Source organism: Crocodylus siamensis, chromosome 13 (assembly GCF_052110815.1).
Source record: "Crocodylus siamensis isolate JL-2025a chromosome 13, ASM5211081v1, whole genome shotgun sequence".
Lineage (NCBI taxonomy): Eukaryota > Metazoa > Chordata > Crocodylia > Crocodylidae > Crocodylus > Crocodylus siamensis.
This window is the reverse complement of record NC_143407.1, coordinates 27510847-27532887: the sequence shown is the minus strand read 5'-3', so window position 1 is coordinate 27532887 and position 22041 is coordinate 27510847. Positions and strand designations below refer to the sequence as shown.

Genomic DNA, 22041 nt, shown 5'->3' with positions numbered 1-22041 from the left:
CCAACAAACACATGCTGCATTCCAGGACCTGTCTGACATCCGCTGGATAATGCTGCTTTCTGCAATAGTTCAGTTTCAGTACGCAAGCACCGAACTGCTCATTTCAGTTGTACAGAATCAAGCATGAGTTTAGTATTCAAGAATCACGGAGGGGAGCTATACAGGCATTCCACAAAACATTAACTATGCTAATTTTGCCAAACTGAAAGCTGTAGTCTTTTATGCCCATAGATACAGGCAGCTATAAATGGGACTCTGGATTGAGATCACGTTCCTACTTGTGAATCTATAGGGAGCACTTTAAAAAAATTAGCTTTTCACAGTCAGTGTTTTAATTAGATCTCTCACCTACATTTCTTACATCTCTTACAACATGTTTCTCTATCCCGCATGGCATTTTGAAAACTCCCTTTCTACGTCTCAGAACTACTGGACCTGGTGAGATTTTAATAGAAATCTCTGCACTGTGCTATAAAGAGAAACATTACTAGAGGTTTTAATTAGCAGCTGTCAAGGCTGAGCCATAGGAAACCTTGAATTGTTTGTTTAACTTATTGCAAAAAGCCCATTTATTGTCTGACCTACTGCACTGGAATGATGCACAAAAAACAAAACAAAACAAAAAAAACCCTTAAGTGATTTAGCACTTCCCCCCCAAATAATAAACATCTGGTGGTAAAAGCCATTTTCTCAATCAATACACAGCATGCTTCTCTAACCTTAGGTTTGGCTGCTGAACTAGTTTCTCATCTCCCACGATGGGATCATTTCCTGACCCGCACAACAAAACTGAAAGCCAGCATAATGTCATTATACAGTCCTCCCCTCTTAAAAGAACCTCATACATCAGATCCTAGGGCAGATTCAACCAGTCTCCTCCAGATAAAGCTCTGGCGATGAGGCAGGCGAGCAGTTCTACTTTGGGCAAACTTCAAGAATCGCCATGACCCCCCTCTCCCTTGCCGGGTCTTTTCTTTTTCTCGCCCACCCTGTTTCCAAACCCGGCTGTCCCCCCCACCCGGCATGGGCAAACACGAGCGCCTACCATTGAGTTGCCGGTAGACGATATCTTCCAGAAGCGAGAGCCTTTTCAGGACCGCATCCTGGAGAGGGCTGATGCCACCGCGGGCCGTCAAGTTGGCCACCTCCGCCCTGGGGTGGACTTCGTGGAAGGAATCCCCTGTCTTCACAGCGATGGGTCTGCACTTGGCCAGGAAGAGGACGAAGCCAGCCACGGCCAGCAAGTTGAGCGCCAGCAGCACTTTGACTCGCCGCAAAGAAGCCATCAAACTTCCCGGGCGGCTACAGGGCTAGTGCAGGACGGCGCTGGCGGGGGGCCGCAGGTGAGGGCGCATCCCAGGCGGGGGTCCTGCAGGCAGAGCGGAGCGGAGGCGTGGAGCCCCGTCCCTCCCTCTCTCCCTCCCTCCCTCCCACCCCACAGGTGCGCCCCAGGGGGGGACTGCGGCACGGCTCCCGGGGGTCCCTGCTGCCCAAACGTACGGGGGCACCGCTGCGGCAACCCCCCTGCCCACCCCACCCATCCCCAGCAGCACGCACTGGCACTGGTGTGGGGCGGCCCCCGCATCCTCCTCCTCCTCCTCCTCCCCGGGGATGCGGGCTCAGGTCATGCTGGCGGCCGGGACTCGGCTCCGCTGCAGCCGCGGGGGCCGGCGCCTCTGCATCCCCATCCCCATCCCCATCCCCGCGGCCGGCGGCGGAGCCCGGCCCTCCCGGGTGCCCGAGTCCCCGCCGCATGCCTGGGGCCGGGCTGCAAGGAAAACCCGGGCTGGAGAGGGGACGCGCAGGCGGCTGGAGATGCACCGGGTGCGGCGGGGGAGGAGGAGGAGGAGGAGGAGGAAAGGGAAAGGAAGCGGGGCGGGCGGGGGGGGTTGTGCCTGGTGCTTGGAGACGCGCAGTTGCTTTTTGCAAGCGTTACGGACGGGCCCGGTCCTACCAAATGCAATAAAGACACGGGCCTGGGTGCACTAGTTGCGGGCAGCTCCTTGTCGCGCTGTTCGCTGCAGCTCCGAGTCACCCCCCGCCGGAGCAGGGCTCCCCGGTCCTGCCTCCTCGCCCAGGCTCTCCAACCCCGGCTCAGCAGCCCTCTAGTGCCAGCTCCCGGCGCTGCCCCTGCTCACCTGGCTGGAGAGTCACAGCCGCAGAGGTGAGAAAGTTTCCAGGCTGAGGATGCAACTGCTCTCACGTGCATCAACACCGTGCCAGCTCCAGCAAGGCCCCAGGAGAGAGGCCCGAGGCCTCTCTTAAAGAAGGGCATTGCCCCTGCCCGGAGCTTGTGAAGTCTACAGCCACAGATGCAGGTGCCTAGCCCTGGCCTTCGCCCTAGGGACAAGCTAGCAGCAGAGTTCAGATACGCGATGGAAAGCACGTGGACAGGAGCGAGGGTGGTTGGGTTTTTGTGTGTGTGTGTTTTTAAGTCAAATAATCCAAATTTTAATGTGCCCCTGGAGCAGACTTGCAGCAGGGCTGCATCCATGAGCCTGCGTGGCTTTAGACGGCCGCTGATTGGGCCTGTGAACTTCTCGTGCATGCTCTGGTTGCCTGTGATACAGTATTTTCATTCCAAAAGACTGAACTACTCAGCAGAGATCGCTGCTGCTGGAAAAGCCCTGAGAAGCCCACGTCTTTACAGCTGCATCAGTTTACCATTGTTAGGCCTCATTCTCTAGCAGATGCTACATAAACAGAGTAGGAATTCAATCCAAGTTGGGACAATACCATTCCCGGGTGCACTTTCTTATTTTCTTTCTTTTTTTTTTTTTAACTGCCCAAATATTTTCCCTCTCTAAAAATGAAAATGAAAATTAAAAAATGCCTTCAGAGGATTGGATATTTTTCATGACAGAGAATAGGATAGCAAGCCCTTTGCCATTATGTCTCCGAATCAAATATTGACAAAGGTTAAGTGACCAAATATTGCTGCTACCCAAAGAATATGCAAGAACCTGTATAAAATGAGTTGGTGGCCCCTTGGAAGTTTTTAGTGGCCACATGTCTGTATCAGAAAAAGCCATTGGCAAAAATCCTTACTATCCACACCGAAAAGGCAAACTGTGAATGACTATGACTGGCCTGAAAATTAAAATACTCTGCCATTTCCAGATAAGGAGTGAAGGCAGCTGCAGAAAGGTGTGGGGAAATCTACCCTGCATTAACCTGTTTGGGTTTGTCTTTTTTCTACCCAATCTAAAGATAAACACAGAAAAAGACTTCTGTTTTCACAGCTGCGAGGGCAGTACTTAATTGAAAAAATAATCACTCACAGAGTTGTGTACCAAAAATAAGAGCCACGTGGAACATCAGAGCTGGTTTTCTAGATCTCAGCATATTTTTAACTGCTGCTTATGGGATTTGGTCTTGGAAAGAGAGGACCCACTCCTGCAAGCCTTGCATTGTAGACAAATCACTCTGCATCACACATATCATGTAACAAGACTTCTTAATGATAATATACTAATAAAAGCTCCCATTTTAAGAGATGATGACACATAACCAGTTCATTATGCATCCTTGCATAAGGAAAATGCATAAATTCTTAATTTCTATGAAAAAAAAATGCACTGAACCATGAACATTCAGTTGCTCAACTACTGGTATAACAACAGCCAAACTAAAAATATTGCTGATTTCAAGGAACTGAAGTCAGCAATGACTTCCTGAATTCAAGGAACCTTGGCTGTGAGTTACAGGATATTTGCAAAGCAATTTTTTTTTTTATAGTACTATGCACAAGTTAATTATTTCAATTAGTAGATTGCTCTGTCTCTCTGATGAATCTACACGCAGGGGTGAAATCAGGAAGTCTGAATCAGTCTACCTTTAAGTAGAGGGAGAGAAGAAGATGGTATGCCCTTTCTCCCTACTGAGTGAGCCATCAAAACTAGAACCTCAGAGGGAGTTACCAAATGAAGCCTCATGACAATTCCAGTGCATCTGGATCCAGCAAGAGTTTTTGCTGGCAACGCAAGTAACATGTAGAAATACAAGCAGCTAAATATGTATATTGGGACAGAAAACAAAGCTTTTCAAATCATACTCCATTTGGGAATATTTCCATTAGGTTTTCATTTGGGAAACAGCATTTGCTCCCTGAAGAGTTTAAGAACATACATGCAGAAGTTGGCCACACAAGTTTTAACACCCTCCTGGCAAGGTTGGCATGCGAGACGCTCCTTGTTTTGTTTTTTCTTGTGGGGTAGGGAATAGAGCTAAGGAAGGGAACAAAAGTGTCACCATTTTTCAGGCCCTCAAGATAACAAAATTCAACAAACTGCCATCATGTGGAACTAATGGCTGGATGCCACTGAGATGTCTTACCCCATGATCTTTACCAGGGTCACCAACAGAAAGCCTCTTCCCTTTGTCTCTTTCCCATTTGCAAAGGTCCTAAGAGGAATCAGACAGAGCAAGGCCCTTTCCTGTGCACTTTTCAAACTACACACAAGCCTACCTTGAATGTCCCTCTACATACTGCACATCCCACAGGAACCCTTCCATCGGATGTCCCTCCTGATCAACAGCAAGGTAGCTGAACCAGAACCACACACTTTTTGGGAAGATAAAAGAGGAGTCAGGAATTACAGAGGCCAAAATGCAAGAGATGAAAATGGAAACCTGCATGAATTCTTAAGTATATCCTATCCAGAATACTAAATAGCAATATGGCAGCCTCCATCATTATCCACTGGGTATCACCTGATTGGTTCTGCTGCACAGAGGAGGGATCTGCTTTCAATCAGCCTGCTGCCACCTGTGTGGTCTCAAGTGTTTCACTATTAACCTATCTGTCTGTTGATGCTATTGTACTGTCTCCTAGGTGATATGGGGGGCAAGGAATGTACTCCAATTTGCACACTAGGATAAGAAAAGGCAACTGGAGTGTGCAGAAGAAGGTGCCATATCACATTGCAAGAGATCAAAAGAAGATTGTGCTATGTGGCATGGAAATCTTGAAGAAGAAAACCACCCACTCACCCCGGACTTACAAAAGCTGATGCTTTGTTTATAATGTGCAGCAATACTGTGAGACCTGAGGGAATTAAAAAAAAAAAAATGCAATTTTCCACAGATATACAAAGCCTATGGAAATCCTCAACCCAAAGCATCAACCCCAACTCTATCGATTTGGGGTCTTGGCTCAAAGGGAGACCTGCACCAGAGACAGCAAAGCTATTTTTCTCTCTCTGCCCATTTTCATTTTCCTTGTACAATGGCTGAATGAAAATGCTATTACAAAATAAACAAGAAAAGGAACAAAGAAATACTTAACAAGAATGGTGAGAGAAGGCCAATTTGTGTGTCTAATATGCTGGAAAATTTCTATTTCTGCCTAATACATTGAAGCCAATATCAGCAGTTTATATTCTGTATATATGCTGGCCAAAATAATTATTTCTCTCTTTCTGAGAAAAAAAAATTCCACTAAATCATGAATATTCAATGGATCAATTACTGCCATAACAGTCTTCTAGCTAAAAGCTCTGCTCTGTGAACACAATGAACACTGGCTGCCAGTTACAAACCTTTTTCCCCTCCAGAGTAATTTGGTTTTCTGAGGTTATGTCATCTGGATCATCCTCTCACTTACACAGGCATAAAGGCTTTGTATCGCCATTGAAAAACTGAAGCAGATGTTCTTCACAACTCTGCTGCATCTTCAGCACTCAGGGAACAAAAACCGGCTACAAATTAGTCATGGGGACACCTCCCAGAAGATAGAGCTGGTACAGCCAGCTCCTTGTGCAGCCTTCTCCACAGCTTCAGGTGAAGGCAATTATGGGAGACTAGGATGTTGAAGAAGAGGAGAGGAAGTGGCTGGAGTCCACCAACCCTCAGCGAGTTAAGAGTCCCAGGGGGTACTATCATTTTCCATGTATATCACAGGTTATAGCTCAGAAGTGTTCTTCGAGTCAGGGATATAGTATATGGCTCCCTGGCCACAGCAAAGAGTTTGGCCTATTGTGTTTTCCTGGCTGAAAGCAAAATGTATATAAAGCCACATGACCTGCAGCGCTTAACTTGACCTTTGACTTTTAATCCCCCTGTGAAAACTGAAGAAAAATACCAGCAGAAAAAACCCCCCTTACCTTCCCCTCCAAAATCAAAAATCAAAATTCTGCCTGAATGACTGGCTTGGTGCAATTTGCTTCCTTTTCTCTCTTCAGGCATCTGCTAGCTGAGGCTGATACTCAGGAACAGTTACTCTCCCACATTTCCATTAAGCTCTTGAGGATTCCTAACTATTTAGATTTACATCTGCCACACTAGGGTCTTTAACCATTGCTGAAAGACTTTCTCTTCCCATCAGTTCTAAGAAATTCAGATCTCACCTGCCAGCTCTCGCATTTTTTTGAACGGGAGTTTGTTCACTCCAAAGTCAATCGTAAAAAAATGCTGAGTACTTCGGCAAGGTGCCAGTCATCGACTTCTTACACCTTTGGTTTTCTTAACCATTTGAAGCTCAGTCCTTTATGAAGATTAAGCATCTTGCAAGGAAGGGCCCTAAACACAGCCATTTTGAAGTTGATTCCCATTCCAGTCATTTGTGAGAAGTAACAAATCCAAGTATTTAACTAGAAGTAAATCTCTTTAGCCTCTGGTAGATGTTATATATATCTAATGACTGTGCTAGTCACGTGCTAAATTGTAACATGCCACACGTTAAAATAATTTATCTTCCAACAATGAGTCTCAAAAATTGAGATCCAGCCTCAAAGATGTTTTCTTCCAACGCCTTCTCTGGCTGTCCCTCTTCCGTGATGATTTGTGCATGGAGTTGAAGAAGGTCTCGTGTTCGCAGATGCTTCTGAGCCTCGCCACCTCCTCCTGCAGCTCCCTTACCTAAGATTCCTGAGACAAACCTCCCAAAACAACTCTTGCAACCCAGTGGTCTTTGGCAAGGACACGAAGAGCATAGTCCCTGCAAAGCCTACATGGAGATGGTCAATGGCTGTATCTGGACAGAGCTCACACAGGTACAGGCAGGAGGAAGAGCTGGCAGTAACAGGGGTTTTGGCATTGCAATGTCTTCCTATCATCCTGTTGATTCTCCTACTAACTTCTTCTTCCTCTTTTGCTGCTACTTCCTAGAAAATCCCTCCTCCTTTGTTTGCCTGATTCCATTCAGCAAGCTGACAGTAAAGGCAGGGTAAAAAAGTGGCTGGGCAGACTCCCCAGAGCACTCCCACTCAAACTCCCCTGTTGACCAGTTCACTAGTCCTAGTACTGCTGGCTCTGGTGTCTTTCTGACTATGAGAGTGGCCGAGCATCTCATTAGGTGTCCCAGAAGAGTTTGAGCTTTGCCGCTCTTGCCCTCTACTCTGCACAACATTGCGGGAACAACCCCTTCACCCAGGGGCAGTTCAGAGCTCATTTCTCATTGGCATCACAGTTAAAGTGGCGCAATGGGAGGAAAGGGCTGATAGCCCCTGACAGCAGGTCTCTAGCTCCCCTGGCTGGCAGAATGAGTTCCTGGGGTGCTTTTTACTGCTATGGATAGCTTGCCCAGCATATGTGAAGCAGGTCACATGGCACCAGTTTCCATCCAGCAACTTTACTGTTGCTTAATGGAAGTAACGTCTGCCAGAGGCTTTAGTTCCAGGCATCCAGACTTCTCGCACTACAGGAACAACTGCTTCATGTAAGTAATTTCCTTTTCAGCTGAATCATTAATGATTTGGAAGGGTACATTTTTAACCTTACATTTTCTGCATTCTGGTCACATTTCATGACATTTTAACCTAAGAATACGACTGTAAGCTACTCATCAAAACATGACACGTTAATGAAAAGGAATGGAAAATGGTCAACATTTTCCATCATACTTTTTTTTTAATTTAGCTTCTGCCATTTGGTTATGGGCCTTTAAAAAATTCAAATAGTTATTTCACCAATTTCCACCACTTTAGGCATCATTGTATCTGAGGATTCTGAAAAGTTTTAAAATCTCCGAGACTACAGATGAAAGAATTCATTCATAAACAATGAAAATATTGGCCTAAAAACTAATGCGTTCTTTACCTTTTATCATTTTTTATTTCAATATTTGAGCTGGGATTGGAAGACGTTATATTACCACCATATTATTAGAGCTACTCAGATATCTTCCAACTAATTTCTCGTTGCAACCGAAATGCCAAATTATTGAACCTGAAAATGAACACAAGAAAGCCTCAGTTTGATAAGTCTCCCCATTTGAAATTTTTTTTTACAAAATTGTTTTGAAATTCTTGCAATATATCATTTTGATTTTTTGTTAAATTAAAATTTTGTTTTCTGGTTTGAAAGAAAATTAGTATAAAACACTTAAACAGCATTATATATAACATGCTCAGCTTTGAAATTACTCAGCATTACTCAGCATTTTCAGTTTCCCCATCCAAAATGTTCAAGAATGTGACTTTTCATCTGAATATGAAAGAAGAAGAGTTTTCAAAATCTCAAAAGTGTTAGGATAATTGGAAAAAAGTTTCCTACCATCTCTACATATTATCCCAGTTAAGATGGTATTTTAGACTCTCAAGCTTGAGTCTATTTATCGGTTATATCCCTTTGATATAGGGGAGGTAAAGTTATGCCCATTTTACAGGTAGGAAATTGAGGTAAAAAGAGTAGGATCCAGATTCTCAAAGCGTTAAGGCACCTTCCATTGAAATCAGTAGGAGTCAGGCCTCCAACTAGGTCTAAATTGAACTGCCACAGTCATGCAGGGAGTACATCTACATGTTCATTAACATGCCGTAAGTATGGCGCATTGTTTAACTTAATTCACCATAACTGGCGCTACTGCATGTTAGCACCAATTAATTTATATGATGTTAATCTGCATTAGACTAAATCTAGTGTACAGTAGCACAGCTTTGCCAGCCGCACTACTGCACAGTAGAATTAGTCTTCTGAGCACTGTCTTGTGTAGACATGCCCACGGCATCTGTGGTAGAGGAGGGGATTGAGCCTGGGCCCCTGAAGTTCCAGACTATAATTCCCAATCACTGGCTCCCCTTCACAAGAAACTATACAATATTTTGAAGCCAACAGGATGAAGGGAAATCCAGAAGTTTCACAAAAACTATTCTTAACATAAACCTGCTCCCACTAAGATTGATGTAACAGAACATAGGTTCAGTACACATAAACCAGTTTCAAAATGGCTGATAAACCTGGCTGAATGTAGTATCAGACCTAACTGATTTGGGTCCAACCAGCTTATGCAGTGTCTGTCCCAGTCCCCTTCTCGGTTTAAGTTAAACCAGAGTCCCCCAGCATCCCAGATGCTTTGCTGCCTGCCCCACCCCTCTGCTCCCCAGCCAGAGCTCTGGTGGAGACGGACCGCTGGCACAGCAGGATCTGCCCAGCTTCCCCCTGCCCCACTCCCGCCTTGCTGCTCAAACAGGGATCCCCCGTCCCTTCCAGCTCCCACAGCATGGACCCCAACCCCACAGAGCCTAGACATGTGGTATGCTAGCTAATGCTGAGAGGTTTCTGCCTGTGTGTGTCTCCAGTTTCACTGGGACAAGCAGACAGAACAGTGTCCACTGCAAGCTTTTTGGAGCTAATAAACAGGTCAGCTGGCAATGTCCCTCCATTCCTCCCTTGGTAAAAGCCATCTAAGAAGAGCTTGAACTAACAAGGGAAGCTTTTGTTTTGTTGTTGGGCTGATAAATGCTGTTATCAGCCCCCTGTTGGCTTCCTCACCTGTCAGGTTTGCAGACAGTATGAAGACGCAGGGAGAGGAAGTTTGAAAAGCTCAGTATCATTAGATACATGCGCTGCACACCCTACCTTTGCCTCAGATTGCTAGCCCAGGCTGGGGTCCGGCAACATTCCCACCCCTTGAGCTGCGATCAGGGAAAAGCCTGGGACAGTGCAGACAGTGTGGGGATTTACACCCCTCCCTAATCAGAGTGTCCTGACAGGGTCTGGCCAGGTCCCTCTTCAGCTGAGCACTTTGGAAGGGAAGGGAGGGCTGCTCTAGTGCCCCCCAGCTTCTAGCTTGAGCTACTGCAGGCATGTGCCTGCATTTCTTCAGTCCAGAAGGAATGTCTGTGTGGTTGCAAACTGGTTCAACCTAGGCAGGTTAGACTAGCCTGCAAAGATTGAATCAATTCAGGCTCAGCCTTTTTGAATGTCTGTACCTAGCCCAGCAGAATTAAATATTTGATAGTGCAGGTAATAAGACAGAAAAGCCCTTGCACCTCTTTCAAGGTTCATCTCTCAGTAATGGTCTGATCTTGCTTCTGTTGAAGTCATTGGGAGTTTGGCCACTGTTTCAGTGGAATTAAGATCAGATCTTAATAGAAATTAAGGTAAGGCATACAATATTGCCCCTGCCTCCACAGTATTACAGAACTGTTAATGCCTTTGCAGCACTTATAAAACCATTCAAGCACCTGCAAAATGAAATACCTCTTGGTAAGAAATGCTTCCTGTTTAAGTTGGCTCAGAGTAGGCTCCTTAGCCTTCTAGGCAATACTCAAGCTTCAGAGCACTGCTCACTATTTTACCTTGCATTAAGGCAGCTGATTTAGTATTGGGTGTATTCCACAGGGAACAGAGAAAAAAAGCACGCCCCCCTCCCCCACAGGAACTTAGCAGAGCTGCTCCATAATCACAATTGGAGCCTTGAATCCCAGCTCTTCTGTGCTCCTCCTGCAAAGGGGCTAATGAGTGATGGGCCCACAGTCATAGATAAGTTGGCCTTCCAAAAACCCCATGTCCACAAGCCCAACTTTCAGGGGCATGTCTTGACACTCAGTCACACAATTCTTAGGATGCAGGGAATGTGTCCAGCGTGCAACCTCCCTATATACTGTGATCCCACACAGCAGTAAAATTGCACTGCAGCTGGGGCCATATGGTACTGCAGTGGGGACAGGACAGTGCTTGTGTCTACATGTGCATTTACTGCGCAGTAAGTTATTTGCCAGTAACCAGTTTTTACACCAGTGTCTACATGTGCAGGTGTTACAGCTCAGTAATGATGTGCGTGGACTGACTTGGGACTAAAGTTAGTCTCAAGTCAGTTCACACACACAGGGTTACTGTGCAGTAAGGTGTCTACACATGCCTTACTGAGCAGTAACTACTCCGGCATAAATTTGCTACCTGCATGATGCCCAAGTCGGTGTAAGTTGCCACAGTTACTGCGCAGTACAGACACACACACATGTAGACATGTGCCTGTACTGTGCAGTAATTTTTGGTTACTGTGCAGTAACTTAAATTACTGTGTAGTAACTGTGCATGTGTAGATGTGCCCAACATGTAAGAAATCCAGTGGCTCCACTATGGACAGGATCGTTCAATGCTATTCAGTGGGGAGAGGAAAGATAGGATTACTCCTCTATTCTTAATCTGGACATGAACGTCAAAGCAAAAAACAGACATCTAATTCTGCCTCCTTATCTAATGAAACCCTTCTTACATTACTGCCTATGATATGAAGGCAGTAATTTTCAGATTTGCATCCGTTAAGTAGGGCTTTTTAAAAAAAATATACTACTGAGTTTATGGGCTAGAGTCTGTGAATAACCTGCTTCTGTATGTCTTTTTAATGAGATTCTTTATAAGATAATTAAAGTCTCTCTCACACTGTATTTGTGCTTAAACTATGTTATAATAATGCTAGGGCGGTTTTTACCCTGCTGCGATGCTGAATGTTAGTTGACCATCTGGAAGCAATAAACCATCTTAACCTTAAAAAATTTAAACCTTCCAATAAAAAAAAGTTACCACAAATTGCAACAACTACTCATTGGATGCCAATGTACTGGTGCGAGCGCATCACGCTAATTTCATCTCAACGAGAGCTACAAATAAAATCCCTGTTACAGGATTTAAAGAAGCTTCTTATAAAAATTTCAATAAGCCTGCATCCCAGCCAAAAAAAATAATTTTTTTTTTAAAATCCCATACCACTTCAAAGCAGTTCTTAACATTTAGAAATACAACTGGGTCAAAAAACAGAAATAAGTTTTTACGCTGAATTAAAGCAGCACATTCCTTCCTGACATGTAGTCCTCCTCCCTGATATGGTATATATATGGGCATCATGTATAAGTCCAACATATGTGCACTCCTCTAGACACTTATGCAACATGCCTGTGATAGACAGATAGATAGATAGATAGATAGATATGCAAGGCTTCTTTCCCTGGCTCTTGGAAAGGCAGAACATATTGTATAGTGCCTAGAGGACCCCCCAAGATGTCCAAGCATTCTGTCATGCGACTTTGAGAAGGTCATGCAAGGCTGCATTTGCAAAACAGCTCAGGTCCAGATTTTTGAGCATTCAGCACTAACCTTTGGGCCAGATCCCAATGTGCACCTGCCAATATTGCTAAGCTCTTTCAAAAGTCTGGTCATTTATTCTGATGTCAAAACAAGAGCTGTGATCATTTGTAGGTCTGGTCCCAGTTGTTATATTGCCATTTTTTAAATCAGCCTTGCAAAGCACTTTGCAACTCCCAGCTGAAGAATACTGCATAAGTCTTAGAAGCACTGGTCCTGAGCAGAGTATTTTCTGAGGTGTGGCTAACTGCAAGACTCAGTATGAACAGAAAGTTTCTCCCTAGAGCAGTGCCTCACAGAGAAATGAGGGATATCCAGTACTTATCCCTGTGTGCTCTCATGAAGAGTTAAATCCTGTCACCATCTTTTGTCTATTGACTATATAAGGCTACTGGGAAAGATGACGAGTTCACAGCATCACCCGTTTTCTGATGCTTTCTGGCCCCATGTCTCTTTTTCCATTCAGCTCCAGTACTGTAGTCAGGCTCATCTAATGTCCAGAACAGCAGAAGCCAAGCTTTTTGCTGGGTGTGCCACAGATCAGCCCCACACCCTCCCTGAATGCTACTCTGATGCCCTTCCTCTGCCTGATCTGCTGCTCCAATTTCCATTTGATACTCTGTGCTCCCTGCCCCATTGCTTGCTCTGCCCACCTGCTGCTGTGCTGTCTGTCCCCTCCCTGATCTGTCACATGGCACACAGACATGGCCCGAGCCACTTGTGGCATTCATCCTGCAGGCTGGCCACACCTGGTCTAGAAGGAACTAAAGCAAACCAGCTGGCTACAGGTTCACTTAAAGAAGCTTTTGGTAATGGAGATGTAACTAAAGCAGGGCAACCAGGGCAGCTATCATTCTTGATACCAAAAGGTCTATTAACTACTGTTTTCAAGGAAAACAATGCTCTCCCTTCAGGAGCACGCGTTGTCTCAGATATCCACAAACCTTCTCAACTGCAGCGGGGGTTACCACCGACTAACCGTGAGAGCAAGTAGCCATCTACCTCTTCAGCCTCTGCAAGAGACAGTTGAGAGGCTACCTTGTGGCTGCCTGTAAATTCATCATGGGGGCACAAAAGGGAACTGGTGAGGCTCTACTCACCAAGGCGCCCCTCGGGGTCACAAGAAGTAATGGCCATAAGCTAGCAGAGAGCAGAATTAGACGGGACATTAGAAGGAACTTCTTCACAGTTAGAGTGGCCAAGGTCTGGAACGGGCTCCCAAGCTAGGTGGCGCTCTCCCCTACCCCGGGGGTCTTCAAGGGGAGGTTGGATGGGCATCTGGCTGGGGTCATCTGAACCCAGCACTCTTTACTGCCTATGCAGGGGGTCGGACTCGATGATCTACTGAGGTCCCTTCCAACCCTAACATCTATGAATCTACTTTCCAGGCAAGGTGGGCTGACAGAAGACACAGTACAGCTGTGCTCCACTGTCTGGTGACTGCCAAGCCAATTGCTTTCTGCTTTCGCATACCAACTTCTAACTAGACTAGGTCCATTTTGAATGAGATGATGTCGTCTACTTCACCAGGTACCTGCAAAGCATGATTTTACTATTTCTGGCTTGCTATGAACCCGGTTAACCTGGAGTACTAGGATGTGTTGTCCCAAAGATGACAGTCACAGGAAGTGGAGGCAGGGCCATTATGGGTACTAGATACTGGAGGCTACTCCAGTATCTTGGAAAGTTGCTGCCAGTCTTAATAATGGGGTCTCCGTAGGCACAGATAACCCTAACATCACTTCAACACCTCTACAAGCCTGTTTGTGCAATGCTGGGGTCTTTTGGCTTGGTTGCAGAGGAAGGATTTCTCATCCAGAGAGCTTAGTCATGACTCCCTGCTTGCTAACAATACAACACTTGGAAGAACTTTGGGATGTCAGATAGAAACAATGCTGCCCTTTGTTTTCTGCTTTCCTTAACTGCTTTTTAGCATTTTAAAGCACAACACACTCAAGAAAGCTTGTAAAACTCCTCATAAACTTGATGGTACCATAGGCTTGTAGAATACCTTCTAAAACAACGGATAAAACTAATCTTGGATTGGTCACAAGAAACCACTAACATAGTTTGAAAAGCTATTAGCCTTTAAACCAAAAGCAACTCAGAATTTGATTTGGGAGAAGGGACTATAAAATACTGAAATTGTTTGGCAACTCTACATGGATAATGGGTATAAGAGGCTGGAAGAGATTTTATAACTATTTTGTTCTGTTACTTAGCTTTGTTTTACACTGTGTCTGCAATCTGCATACAATTCACTTTAAATAGCCAGGAAATCTGAAAGAAGCTTGCAGAATCCATAAACAACACAAATTTGCTGGAAAGAAATACTCCTTTGTTATACTGCAGAGGTAATCAAGCCAACATGGTTATGAATAATTATCCATTGCGATTACGTTAGGCATTGCAGCTTTAAAGAACTTCATAAATATTAAGGTTAATTAAGACTGATATTAATTAATCCCCAGACAGACGCAAGCAGCATTATATCCATTTTACATATGGGCATGCTGAAGTATATACATCACACTAAGACTCCAGACACGGCAGCAGGAGGAATGTCTGGACCAAAAGAAACGAGGGGAGTAGAGAACAGACCAAAAGGGAGGTCTACGCCACGTCTGGACCCCAGTGCAAAGTTAGTTTTGACTCATCTCACCTCCCCCACTTTCCCTAGTTTTTCTGCAACTCTCACCCTGCCCTTCCATGTTGAAGGTTTTTTCTAACATTTTGGGTGCCAATAAGTAGAGCAAACCACCCTTAAGATTCCCTTAACTTCCCCAAAGCCACAGAGGGAGCAGGTGCAACAAGTAGATTTCAGGAGGAGTCCCTGGCTCCTACTCCTGTGTTCAGACCACACTTAAGGGAAAGGCTTGGAACATGCTACGGGATGAAAACCCCATAACAGACCTGAGCTTCAGCATCGTCAGAGATGCATTTCAGTGTAGGGTTGTTTGCGGCCTGTGCAGCTTATCTGCATTCCTCAGATAGAGAGGATACCGCAGAAGGAATAATATTTATGGGAAAAAACATTTCTGGTATTTGGTAACCTACTATGTGCAAAGGCATATTTTTATGACAAAAATGAACTTAGCTTCAGTGCCTTGTGGGGTGGGGGGATGCACAGATAATTAACTGGAGTGATTGTTCTTCTTGTGTGGCTGCACCTGCAAGTTTTGGGGCATGGAAATTAGCAGCTCGGTGGCACGAGTGATTTTATTTGCCTCCTCATCACACACAGGACTGGAGCCTGACAACCGTGCCTCTTGTAAAATCAGCTACTTGCCCTGCTCTTGCACTGCCACAAGCCATGGCTGATTTTACAAGATAAGCAGCAATGTGCACCCAGCAGTGCCAGCCCAGCATCAGACTTTCAGCACTTATGTTTATAGGGTGCCCTCACTTTCACCAATGTCGTTTGTTTGTGTTCTGTTCACTCCTGGTCTATACAGGTTTCTACTGACGGCAAGGATGGCAAAGAAGTCTGAACATTATGGGCATAACTAGAGGCAAATGCCAGCATCTGGACCACCATCTGAGCTGCAGCCACAGGGGCAGAAGCCCCACTGATACTCATCTAACATTTAGTCCTCTTACAAAAAAGTATTGTGCTGCATGGAGTCTGACCAGCTTTCTGCTGGCTGAATACTCCAGGGGGTCAAGCCGAGTCCCTGGGGAGGTCATCTCCTTTGTCATAGCTCTGGTTGGGCAGGAATAAAAGGTTCTTTCCTCCTCCTTCTGCTTAAAAAAAACAACACCTTCCCTCTGCTCTTTTTTTAAAACCTTTTTTTCCTGTGCACATCTGCATCGATTTGGAATTCCTCTTCTCCTTTCCATTTCGTGTACATACTCCCACAGTTTAAGGTACACGGTGTGCAGCAGAGTAAGGAATTGCCTGTGGTGATAGTTGATCTACTCAACTATCCTGGTCCCAAGCATATCTAGATGCAACCATAGCAGCAGCAAGGCTCCTTCTTGGCAGAAGATTATGGAATACTTTACGGATTGGAAATCTCTTTTTAACCACAAATATCATTCAGTGTTTAGATGGATAATCCAGGCATGTACCTAAAAGACCTAATACAGGATAAGACCTCACAGTGAAGCAGCAGTGTCGGGATGCTGGTGGACACCAGAGGCACAGCAGAAACAGTGACTTCTGGTTGGCGCTGTTATGACAAACACAAAGTGTGGCTGCCAGCAGCAACCACTTTTCCTCACTCCCCCTCATGTCAGCACCTCGGATGGTTGCCCCAAGAGTTCACACCCCCCACCCCAAAAAAAGTCTTGACCATCTTTTCCAACAGAGGCAATGGTCTTAGCCTTTTACCCTTCCATAGCAAATACATTCAGTTCTAGGAAGCTTATATACTTGTGGGGATTAAAAAACCCACCGGGCTTTTTATGAATAGGCATTTTTGCATCACTTTGTCTTTCTCTGGTGTATACCATGTTGCTGACTGCTCTAGGCACTGAAAGAGGCAGAGGCACCGGTGGCCACCTTCCAAATTGTTTCAGTGGTGCTCTCGGTGCTTAGCTTGCAAGGTATGTTGGGGTCCCTTGACTGAAACACACTATATAAATTCAAACCCCGCTTCTATAGTTTACATGCACATTTGGAAAAAAAAAGTGACCCTACATATTTCAGAGACTTTTATACACAGAGCAACATGCACTCAGTCATCACAGGGGTCAAGAATGTACTCCCCAGGGTTACAGCTATAGAGGTGTCTTTTCATTAAATTTCAGAGATACACTAAAAGAATATTAATGGTTGCAAAGTCAAGTGTTCAATAGTTAAGAAATGCCTGAAGGAAGTTATCTGTAGAATCTGAATTTTTAACCCTTGTGTATATGCTTTATAGGCTTTAATTATATCACCCTACATCATTTTTCCCCCATAGGAGCCCAGGCCTTTTCAGCGTCTAAAACAGGCTGCATTACGACACTGAATCAGGGCTATGTATTGAATGAGGCTGTTTGAAGCATCCATGTCTCATTTCTTGCAGGAGCTGAAAGGTGCCTAATACATGAAACGGTGAACACTCATCCAGCATCAAGGCTGAGAGAAATTGGAGGACTGTAAAAGGAAATGGGAAATAGAACAATGGTGTCATAGATGGTAAAACAAGATGGCATGATAGCTGGATATGGATTCAGGGAACTTTTTCCAGAAGCAAGGCATCACACAGTGTGACTATTTTTTGTACCAATAGATGTCTGGAGTAGATGTTTATTTCTGTAGCGATACTACAGACTCACTTTGGTACAAATGACAGAATTTCCACTGCACAAGGCAGTTGCTGGAATAATGCTCTGCTGTATGTGGGTCAACGCATGCAATTAGTATACCTGAACTGAAGCATAAGTGACAGCTGAAGGATGGCAAATGTTTTCACAAGGAACTCTGTTACTGCAACCTGCATCCTTATTTTGGGGGCTTTCTTCAAAATAACCAAGGACACGTGTGCGTGATGAGAAGTTAAACCCAAAACCCAGTCAAAAAATAGGTTACACCGATAAAGAAATTATGCCTTTAGCAATCCTTCACTCAGCAGTGCATAAGCAATATATAGCTGACTCACTCTAATGTTGCTGTCACTGACATTATAAATATTTCAAAACAGAAGGCATTTGAGGGAAGGAGGAAACTAGTTCTGAGAAATTTTAGTTTGACCCACAGATGTCTAGGAAATAAATATGAAAAAGATCAGAGGCCTGGGAAACTGAGCAGCTTTTAATAGCAATTTTGCCAACTGTGTTGCCATCACTGTTAAATATTAGTGTGATGCGACACCTCACATACCAAGATACTTTCTGAGTGCTGCATTGTTGTTTCAGCATTTTTTTAAGTCATCACAGATGGTTAACATGGGCCATATATTTTCTCCTTTTAGTAGTCAATGAACCTCTGCAAAGGCAGAGAGTGACCCTTTAACATCTCCCCAGCCTTCTCTATCTCCAGTTCACTGGGTTTACACTAAACTCTCTTCTGCACCATCTGCACATAACCATAGAGAAAGGCCTCCACATATGCAAGCACAGACAGTTAGAGAATTAGTTACACATGACATATTTAAAAATGGGCACCGACCTGAACATATACATACGCATGGTTCTTTCTAATTTCTGGACAAATTGTGAGACATGGATCTGAAACTGTGCATTTGTAATTTGCAAAAGAAAAATCTGTGTGGGTAGATTTCTTTCTGCCTGGACAAATTTAGATAAAGGAAAGAATTAAGTAATTTTGGAAATTGTGTGTATTTGCATAAATTAAAACAGAAAAGCCTCTATTCACTCAGTTTAGCTACAAGGCTGCATACCAGGGCTTTATATTTGATGAAGGAGGGACCACAGAAAATATCAAAAGTAATTATTCAGTGGGGGCAAACTGCTAAAATACACAGACATTTAAAAGCTACTGCTTTCTGGGATTAATACAGTTTAGAGAAAGATATTCCAAGCAACTTATTCCAGTAAGAAAGATATTGTGACAGGGCAATAAGTCTACCCTGTCACAAAATGCAGAGAGAACAAGGGGGAAACAGAAAATTACTTGCCAATAGGACTGGACAGGGGGAAAACTGCACCAAAAGTCCCGGATGCCAATTAAGATCATCAGTTGGGAGAGCTGGCAAAGCAGCTAATGGGATGCTGCGGCCGGGCTCGAAGCTGATCAGCAGAGGGAATTAAAAGAGAGCTGACCGAACAGTCGGCTCTCCTCCAGCAAAGGGAATGGCACGGAGGGAGACCCTTGGGAGCATGGAGTGACGGCAGCATCATGTGGCCAACCAAAGGGACTCTAGAGAGTGATATACTTAGAAAGATATACTTACCTGTGGAGCTGGGAAGATGAGGTAGTTGGAGCATCCAAACCAGTGAGTCCAAGTCCAGTGGATGCAGGACTCCATTCTAGAGGCCTGAAGGAGGGAAAAGAAAAGATGGAGCATGAATGTGAGTTTGGGGCACTGACCCAATATAATCCCACCCTGAAGGATAAGGGTAGGGACAAGTTGTATGACGGTCTGCTTGGGACCTGTGCAGGAAGAATGGAGCAAGCACCTTGAACAACTGGGAGAACTGGGTAGGGATTAAGGTCTTACCTCCCAAACTCTTATGCACATGCCAAGCTTTAAGCATGTGATTTGACCCACTGAAGTCAAAGGCCAATGACCACGCTTACATAGCTAAAAATCAATAACCTGCACAAGTGTTTGGAGGACAGAGCCTTAACCAATATTGGTACTGCAATAAAACCACTAAGCCATTACCTGGATATAGGGAATCTGTTCCATGAATTTAATGGATTTGGACCCATCTTTAGCTTGAGAACTGTTTGCAAGACAAGGCGATTGTACTGATTTGTCTGACACTGTAAACATTCAAAGAATATTTTCAGACACACGTTTCAGTCTGTCGATTGCTCTAAAAAAAGTGAAAATGCCTTCGCTTCAAATGGCTAGCACAGAATCTTTGCACCATTCAAATCCCACCAAAACCCTATTTTTAAAAATTTAGCCCATTACTGAATTAAATCTGGTGAGCAGGTAATTCAGTGTGAACTCTCTCTCTGGTCACCCAGTATCTTTTGCATTTGATTTCTGAATGAATCAGCAGTTACAAACATTAATTTCAATTAGCAAATAAGATTCGTTTAACCATACTTTGTAATAGGTTTCACCTATAGTTAATAAAGAGTTAATAAGTGATTAATGAATTGTTATAGAGTCCACTAGATTGATAGGAAATTAGAGACTCTTATAAGCATCCATAAGCAAAGCTACTTGTGTCTGAAATGCAATTACAACAACATCCGATAATCATTCTTTAACCCTTTGAACACCATTTATAATTGCACCTTAATGTAAAGCATGACTGAATTATCTGCAACATTTGTACAAACAAATCTAGTGGGCATCCACACTAAGCTGATAAAAGGAGAAAAAACCTGGACAACACAGGAATTCGACTTAAAAGTTAATACATTTTCATAAATCATTTCTCTTGGTGCAAACCTGCCTCTGCATTTTAATAACAAACATGTTACAACCTGTTTTTCCAAATGGGAAAATGTAGCATTTTACCTGTGTTTACAATTTATCTTTGGGAGAAGGAATTTCAGCTCCACTAAGGAGTAGAGGTAGTTAGCCATGTTAGTCTGAAGTAAGAAGAAGAGACTTGCAAACAGAGCTTGCAGCTTTTGCTGTAGGTGTAGTTTTAACCACTGGGGACTACACTCAGGCAACTAAGCCTGTTGATGTGGTATTTCTATAAGACATAAGGAGCTTTCATGGTTCCTTTAAAGACCTGCCAATGCCTGGGAAAAAACAGACCTCTGAAAGCACTCTATTTAGAAAGAACATCAAGATCATATTTTCTGTATTGATCTCCCCCTCTTTCTGTATCATCAAGGACATTTGCATAAAAGCAAGCCCTTTATTCAGGCATTCATTTGCTCCTGCTGCATATTCTCCAAACTGAAGCTGTAACCCCAATGGGCCTCTCATTCTCATTTCCCCTGCATGAATATTGCTAAGTCAAACACAGGCTCCAAGGCGAGAGCAGACAAAACCTGTAAACTGAGGAAGAGACATCCTTAATTAAAAAACAAAACAAAACAAAACCATCCCGACAAAGAACTGGTTTGTAGGAAAGTGGTTCCTCAAATGTCTCTAAGTAATGGGTCGATAAAAGCGATGAAAGTGTTCACAGTTTATGCATTTGCTTGCTTTGTAGCTGGGATTTAACTTTCATTAAAGGGAACATCAGAAACTGAGAAATCTAAAATCTCTCATTTTTTATATAAGCCGTGCCCATAAAACCAGAAATCTTTGCAGTGTATGTGATATAAAGGGCTTAGGAACACAACTGGAGCACTAACCCATGCCTTATTTGCATTTTTATTATGGACCAGATTCTGATATTTTTTTTGTGCAAGTCACAAGACAGGATGCAGTTCCAGGACTTCTACTGAACGTCAATGCTCTAAAATGCAGGCAGTTTAACTCAAGCAATGCACTGAGGAGACTGAATGCAGAACCAATTAGAAACAACAGAAACAGGCACATCTCCAATATACTTTAGGCGTGCCTGTTAACATATTGTATAATTTGAGCACGATAGTGATCATTTTTCTTTTGGTCACACACACATATATATATATATATATATGTCTACTGCATTCTATCTAGCCCATATTTAGGCAAATATTTATATTTTATTTTGATTTTAGACTGCCTAGTTTAGTACCCTAGGTGCTTCGCACAAGTCAAGGGCAAAAATGATCACTGCCATACACTTAGAACTGCCATCTCTCTCATCCATACAAGAACCACACTCATTCATTGTCATAATTATAGTCCAGTGTCAAACATACTCATCACAGATCAAGTCAAAACTTCCTTCGTGCAAAGGAGGATTTTGTGAGCAGACCCCAAGATTAACAAAACCGGGCCCTGGTAGACCAGCGGGAGGCAATTTCCAAAGCCCATAAATATTTCAGGACTAGGTAGAAAGGTTGTGCCTTGTGGTCAGAAATGGACTCTATTCTCATGACACGCCACTGAACCATGATCCCCTCATTTAGGTGAAAAACCAAGGCACACGAGTAGATTAAGTGGCCATGCAGGGAGTCTATGGCAAAATGGGAATCAAGTCTCCCAAGCCTTCTCCCCTACCTTAACCACAGGACGCCCCCTTGTGCCTCCCCAGTAAAAGTGTTTTCCCAGC

General features: G+C 44.0%; 1 protein-coding gene and 1 long non-coding RNA gene across 7 annotated transcripts in view; one reads left to right on the top strand and one right to left on the bottom strand.

Annotated features, from left to right (window-relative positions):
• The window catches only part of GALNT17 (polypeptide N-acetylgalactosaminyltransferase 17), a 339030-nt gene extending 317925 nt beyond the window's left edge, over positions 1 to 21105 (bottom strand). For 4 of the 5 annotated variants that reach the window (XR_016439053.1, XR_016439051.1, XM_090026683.1 and 1 more), the window contains exon 1: positions 1046 to 1286. Coding sequence is in view for 3 of the 5 variants with exons in the window: in XM_090026683.1 (XP_089882809.1) it covers positions 1046 to 1286 (241 nt within the window). In the remaining 2 variants the exon portion in view is untranslated. Of the gene's footprint in view, positions 1 to 1045; positions 1287 to 19148 lie in introns of those variants that run through there. The other variant, XM_090026684.1, reaches the window with a different exon arrangement.
• LOC149854123 (uncharacterized) lies at positions 1205 to 19159 on the top strand. Of its 2 annotated transcripts, XR_016439055.1 has the most exons (5): positions 1205 to 1343; positions 13695 to 13836; positions 14778 to 14947; positions 15762 to 16030; positions 17319 to 19159. It is a non-coding gene; the product is annotated as an uncharacterized LOC149854123 (long non-coding RNA). The 2 variants fall into 2 exon arrangements; XR_016439054.1 differs by lacking the exon at positions 17319 to 19159 and having other exon boundaries at positions 15762 to 17308.
• Positions 21106 to 22041: the final 936 nt, after the last annotated feature.